The sequence below is a fragment of the Carlito syrichta genome, unplaced genomic scaffold (genome assembly GCF_000164805.1).
Source record: "Carlito syrichta isolate Samal-C Ts95f unplaced genomic scaffold, Tarsius_syrichta-2.0.1 Scaffold301816, whole genome shotgun sequence".
Taxonomy (NCBI): domain Eukaryota; kingdom Metazoa; phylum Chordata; class Mammalia; order Primates; family Tarsiidae; genus Carlito; species Carlito syrichta.
The window spans coordinates 161,357-168,268 of record NW_007245912.1 but is presented as its reverse complement, the minus strand read 5'-3'; the positions used below and the strand labels follow the sequence as shown (position 1 = coordinate 168,268).

Sequence of the window (6,912 nt, the reverse complement as noted above, 5' to 3'; positions counted from 1 at the left end):
TCTCATGTATGTAATTCCTTTGCTAAAATCATGTAACCGCTGGGCATGGTGGCTCACACCTGGTATCCCAGCACTCTAGAAGGTGGAGGTGAGAGGACTGTGTTATGACCAAGTAAGCAAGAAGTCACGCCAGCAAGCCGAGTCTAATTAATTAGGAGATTTTTATTAACACACAGGTCAAGAGCAGGCAAATGCCAGGAAAAACTCTTGACAAACTGGTGCAGTTTGTGACAAGTTTTTTGTTTGTTTGTTTTTTGTTTTTTTTTGAGTTGGAGTCTCACTCTGTCGCCCGGACTGGAGTGCAGTGGCTGCTCCCGGCCACCGCAGCCTCGCCTGCTGGGCTCCGGCGATCCTTCCGCCTCAGCCTTCCGAGTAGCTGGAATTACAGGCATGCGCTACCACACCCGGCTGATTTTTTTATTTTATTGTAGAGATGAGGTCTCGCTGCCCAGGCGGGTCTTGACCCCGCGGGCTCAGGCAATCCACTCACCTCAGCCTCCCAAAGGTGCGGGATTACAGGCTGAGCCACCAAGCCTGGCTTGTGACAAGTTTTTATAGGTAAAATTTGCAGGGTTGGCTACACAGCAACTTAATGACCATAGTAACTATTACTAACAACTTGGCAACCAAAATGGGAACTTTTGATCGTTAGGGAGTCTTGATTAATTTCATGTCCTAGGTCTAGCCGGTGCCCAGAAAGTCCCTGGAGTTCTGCCATCAAGATATAGTTTAAGGTAGTTACATAAAGACAAGGTAGAAGAATCATTACACAATGAAGTTGCCTTGGTTAGGTCATTAACAAAATATAAGAACAAAATATGAAAATGTAACAATGGGGTTTTGCAAAGTGTAACATTTGATTTCAGTTAACAAAGCATACAGGTACATGGAACTTATGGCTAAGGAGTTTTGTAACAGTCAGCAGGAAACAAAGCTGGGGGTCTGTGGTCACGGGAATGTTACTGCCATCACAGGTAGGCATTGAGGAGTGATTCTTAGGTCAGGCAGGCAACTTAAGATGGAAGTTTTAAACAAAATGGAGTAAGCTGGTTAATACTATTATTTTGCTAGCATTTTGATTTTATGAACTGATTTATTAACTCATTTCAATTGCCTGAGTCCAGGGGTTCGAGACCAGCTTGGGCAACTTGGCAAGACCTCATTTCTATAATAAATCAGAAAAAAATGAGCTGGGTGTGGTGGTGGTTGCCTGTGGTTCTAACTACTTGGAAGGCTGGGGTAGAAGGATCACCTTAGCCCAGCAGGTGGAGGCTGTGGTGGCCATGATCACTGCCACTACACTTCAGCCTAGGCAACACAGTGAGACTCCAACTCGAAGAAAAAGAAAATGGTACATAACCACTCTGGTATGTTAAACTTTGACCCTGTTGACAAACTGTTGACACATAACAAACCTCTATGATGGATTGAATTGTGTCTCTCCCCAAAGACATGCTATCCCCCAGTACCTCCGCCTATAACCTTATTTGGAACTGTGACCTTCACAGAGATCATGGAGTAAAGTGCGGTCATGAGGGTGGGCCCTAACCCAGTATGACTGGTGTCCTCATAAAAAAGGGAAATTTGACCTGTCTTCAGTCAGGATGGCCAACATCAATGACTCAAAAAAAAAAAAAACAGGTGCTGGAGAGGATGCAGCGAAAAGGGAACGCGTGTACACTGTTGGTGGGAGTGTAAACTAGTAAAACTTCTGTGGAAAACAGCGGCGATTCTTTTTTTTTCAATTTTTAATTTTAAAGATGTGGGGTACAACTCAGGCTTAGGTCTACAAATGTTCATTATGCAGGTACCCTTGCTGATGAGGTGTGCCCTCCTCCTCCCCTGGCAGTTTCCCACTACTGTGTGGCGATTCTTAAAAAATCTAAAAATCGACCTTCCACATGACCCAGCAATCCCCCTTCTAGGAATATACCTGGAGAAACTCAAATCATCCTATGAAAAAAGATACCTGCACACACATGTTTATTACAGTACTATTCACAATAGTAAAACACCGTGCAGCCCATCCAAACTGAACTGGATAGAAAAAACAAGTGGTACATATACACGATGAAATATTACACAGCCATAAAGAACAACGAAATTATGGACTTCACGGCAACTTGGATGGATTTAGAGTCGATCATACTCAGTGATCTATCACAGAAACAAAGAACAGAGTACCACATGTTCTCACTCATAAGCAGACCCTGAACATTAATCACAATACTACAAGGAAGGGATAGGCAGTAATGAGTCACTGCCAGGGGAGGAGGGGCACATAACATCAATAAGGGTACCTGATCTAAAACCGGGAGAAGTGGGGACCAAAGGGAGGCCCAAACTTTACCTGTAGGATGACCACTTGTATACCTAATCCTGAATTGTGCCCCACATCTTTAAAACTTCAAAAAAAAAATTTTAAGGGGGAAATTTGGACACAGAAGGAAGGTGAGGACCCAGGGAGGACACCAGGTGGAGAGGGGGACTGGCATGAGAAGCTTCCAACCTAGGAACTCCGAAGACTATCTGAAGCCACCAGCAGCTAGGAAGAGGCAAGAAGCAGTTCCCTGGGATGCAGCAGGGCCCCGATGCCACTGCGACCCTGGACTTCCAGCCTCAGAACCGGGCGAGAAGGCATTTCCTCTTCTTGAAGCTGCCCTAGGAAATTAACACACCTCCCTTCCAGACACATCACTGCCCCTGGCATTCGGGTGACACTGCATTCCCCTATGTTTCTTTTGTTTGTTTGTTTCTGTTTTTGTTTTGAGTCAGTCTCACTCTGCTGCCCAGGCTGGAGTGCAGTGGCACACTCACTGCCACCACAGCCTTGACCTGCTGGGATCCTTCCGCCTCAGCCTTCCAAGTAGCTGGAACCACAGGTATGTGCCACTATGCCCAGCTAATTTTTTTTATTTGTTGTAGAGACGAGGTCTCACCAAGTTGCCCAGCCTGGTCTCGAACCCCTGGGCTCAGGCAATCCTCTCGACTCTGCCTTCCAAAGTGCTAGGATTACAGGCCTGAGCCACCGTGCCCGGCTCCCCCGGGCTCTAAGTCACTGTCCTCCCCACTCATCTTCACAAGTTCCTGCCTGCTCTACCCGGCCTTGAAATCCTGGGTCCCCTGGTTGCCCCATGCCAAGCCCTCTTCTCTTTCCTCTCGTCCTCGGGCCCCAGGTGAGCTCATCAACACCTGCGGATCCACTGCCCTCTGCGGCCATGGGTCCCAAATCTGTATTTCAACCATTGCTCTCCTGGGTGCCAGACGCTAACCCGACCACTTCAAGCTCAAGTCCAAAGGGCAACTCCTCACTTTCTATCCCAGATCTGTTCCTCCGTGAAACCTCTCCTACCACCCACACGCCAAAGGCTGGGCCCAGAAATTGCACTGCATCCCGTGTCCCTTGGCCCCACCCGGCCAGCGGTCATTAGATTCCACCACCTCTTGGAGCCATCCAATCCCTTCGTGTTTACGACCACATCCCACCCCATCACTACTTGCTTGACGGACCATCACATTCCGCCTGGTTGCAAGAGCTGAGCCTGGAGAGCGCCGAGGCAGAGGGACAGGAAGACAGCCCGAGCAAGGAGTGCCATCCACCAGGATCCAAGCGGGAAAACAGAAGTCTCACTCCGTTTGAAACAATGCCAGGCCAAGACTGAAACATGCAGGCCACAGAAGAGCAGGGAACAGTGCAGCCAAGGTTAGGCAACAGAGCTGGCAACAGGAAGGCCTGGCATACCGCGGCTGTGAGGCCAAAGGGGAGAAGCACGGGACCAAGCCGAGGCACCTGGCAGAAGCAGGACCCGCAGATGCAGGCACGCCAACAGGGGAAAGGGGAGGGGAGATACAGAGAAAGCACCCCTGCCCTCCCCATCTTCCTGCCTCCACCAGCCCCTTTCAGTGGCTGAGCCCAGCCAGAAGCAGCAAATACTGGAGCCTGTACACACAATCCGTGAGGGTCAGGCCCTCAGCAACGCAGAGAATTGGGGAGGAGAGAGACAGGAACCTGGGAGCAAACAGGCTCCAAACTGGCACATCACAGGGGAAAAAAAATTTCCTTTGAGTCAGAGGCTTACTCCGTTGCCCAAGCCGGAGAGCAGTGGCAAGATCATGGCTGCCACAGCCTCAACCTGCTGGGCTCAGGCAATCCTTTCATCTCAGCTTCCTAAGCAGCTGGGACTAAAGGTGTGGGCCACCATGTCCAGTTGATGTTTTCACATTTTTGTAGCACTGAGGCCTCACCATGTTGCCCAGGCTGATGTCAACCTTCTGGGCTCAGGCAATCCTCCTGTCTCAGCCTCAGCTGGGACTACAGGTACAGGCTAATTTTTTGACTTATTGTAGAGACAAAGTCTCCAAGTTGCCCAGGCTGGTCTTGAACCCCTGGGCTCAGGAAATCTTGCCTCCACCTCCTAAAATGCTGGGATTACAGGCGTAAGCCACCACGCCCAGTCAGTAACAGGAATATTTCTTAAAAGTCTGAGTATTTAAAAAAAACCAACTAGATCATAGCACAAAAAGGGAGTTTCAAGACAGACTATCTAACAGTTTCAAATACAGCATAAAGATCAAGGATAAAAAACACAGAAAAAGAAAATTGCTACTGGTATTCTTTCAGCCGAGTGGCACAGAAATTTAACTGCAGAGATTTAAGGAGAAATGGATATGGAATAAATGGCAGATGACGAGTAGAGACTGTTCCTTTGGTCACAGAGAAAAGAGATTAGTGCTAGAAAGGTGACAAGCTCCAGCAAAGTCCATAAAGGTTGTTGACCCTAAGGGAGACCTGGGAGGCTCAGGAAAAGAGCCAGTGGAATGGGTGAGAGAGCAAAATCAATTCCACATAACTGCACAGAAAACGGAAAAGCCCATTAAGACCGACATTTCCAGGGTTCAGTAAATGACCACTTAATTCAAGTAACATCCAATACAACTGGCTCCTAGGGTTCACTAGAATGAATGCCACATAGAATACGCTATATAAACCCACAGGGTATATGCTATAAAACCCATATAATATATGTTATATGACTCACAGAGTATATGCTATATGACCCACAGGTTCATTTTTTTCATGAGGAACACTTGTGTTCTTAAGATCTTAATTAGGCCAGGTTCTCGTGCCTGCAATACCAGCACTGTGGGAGGCCGAGGTAGAGGAGGCTTTCTTGAGGTCAGATGTTGAAGACCAGGTTGGGCAACACTGCGAGCCCCTGCCTCTACCAAAATAAAAAATTAGACGGGCATGGTGGCACATGCCTGTAGTCCCAGCTATCTGAGAGACTGAGGAGGAGGACTGCTTGAGCCCAGGAGGTCGACGCTACAGTAAGCTGCACTCCACTGCACTCCAACCCTGGGGGGGGCAGAGCAAGACCTAACCTCAAAAAAAACCCAAAAAACAAAACTCAATTAAACCATACATTAGGAAGGTTCTGCACTTGTTTTTTATATACCTAGAGTACTTAGGTCACCCATTTCACCTGGTCAACAGTCGCTGAAACCCAAGTTAACCTAATTACATTTCTGTGATTTCTCCAGCCATTCCACGAAACTAACCAACTGGCCAAGAACTCCTCTCTCCTGGAAACCTACACCCCTCCTGATTGTTATCTCAGTCACCCAGGATAGATTTTAGACTCTTCCTTTCTCCTTGCCTCCGCCACCCCTCACTCCAGAATTGCCAAGTCCTACCGTTACTTTCACAACCTCTTGCCCCACAGGACCTGAAACACCCTGGTTCCAGTTTACTCGGCACTCAGCCAGACATGAGTTTTCTCTCACCGTAATTCTTCATGATCCCTGAGGACGACAAAAACAAACGCGATCCACAGTCCCGACTGACTTGGGTCAAATCCAGACTCTTACAACATAACTGGATCTCCAAGCTTATTCCGCCAACCAACCTGGAAAGCTCAAGTTTCACCAGGCACACCCTCAAATCTCTACCTAGTCCTAAGGCTTTGCCAGATTCTTCCAGGCTCTCTTGTTTCCACACGTGGGAAACACATTCATTCTTCCAAGGTTCTGCCACCACCGTGTTCCCTAAACAACAGACAGAGAAGAGACCCCCCCCCACGCCCTCAACACTAAGCTCTGCTCTTGGGTCAAGTGTGATTGATTGCTTGTTATCTGAGCAGCCACCGATTTCCCCAGATAAGTTTCGGGCTGCGTCTGTTTATTATCTTACTGTGCCCGTGATCGTCTACAGGGTAAGAGAACAAAAGAGGCCGGGCCTGGTGGTGCAGCGCCTGTGGCCCTTGCGACGCAGGAGGCTGAGGCGAGAGAATCCCTTGAGGCCGGGGAGTCGAGGCTGCTCGGAACTGGGACCAGGCCGCTGCACTCCAGTCTGGGCGGCAGAACGGGACCGTCTCTTTAAAAAGAAGCCAACCTCTCTTTTTTTGTTTGTTTTGGTTTTTTTGTTTACATAAATTAAGCCATTTAGTACAGGCTAGTGATGTCTCAAGTAGAGCTTCTACTAGTCTTTCAATTCCTTCAGTCTTCTGACGGCAGACTTTACTGTGACAGCAGAAATGGAATTGCAGGCCCAGGCTCCCCCAGCTACTGTTTTCATGCAGGAGCCACAGGGCCAGAGGCCCACAGCGCGTCTCTTCATCTTGGTTCTGCCACAGAAGGAGCAGGTGTACTCGGCGTGCTGGCTGACCTCGATCTTCCTCACCATCTTCCGGAGCGAGGCCCCACAGCGGGTCCCGTACTGACCGACGATTCCCACCTTCTTGGTGCGTTTGGCCATCGCGCCGCCAAGGAGGCCCAGCTCAGAGAGGAAGGGACGCCGCAAACCCCTCCTGGCCACGACGCGCACAGACATATTCCAAAAAAATCCCGGGAACAGCTGCAGGGGCCCGCGGAGGCGTGTCCTCTCCAGCCACCCGGCAGGCCGACCCGGGCCCT

At 49.1% G+C, this 6,912-nt stretch overlaps 1 protein-coding gene across 1 annotated transcript; it reads right to left on the bottom strand.

Annotated features, from left to right (window-relative positions):
• Positions 1-6,461: 6,461 nt before the first annotated feature.
• Positions 6,462-6,754, bottom strand: LOC103257604 (putative 60S ribosomal protein L37a). Its single transcript, XM_008055293.1, has one exon. The coding sequence runs from the start codon at positions 6,752-6,754 to the stop codon at positions 6,479-6,481; it is 276 nt and encodes a 91-aa protein (XP_008053484.1). The 3' UTR covers positions 6,462-6,478.
• Between the last annotated feature and the right edge of the window lie 158 nt (positions 6,755-6,912).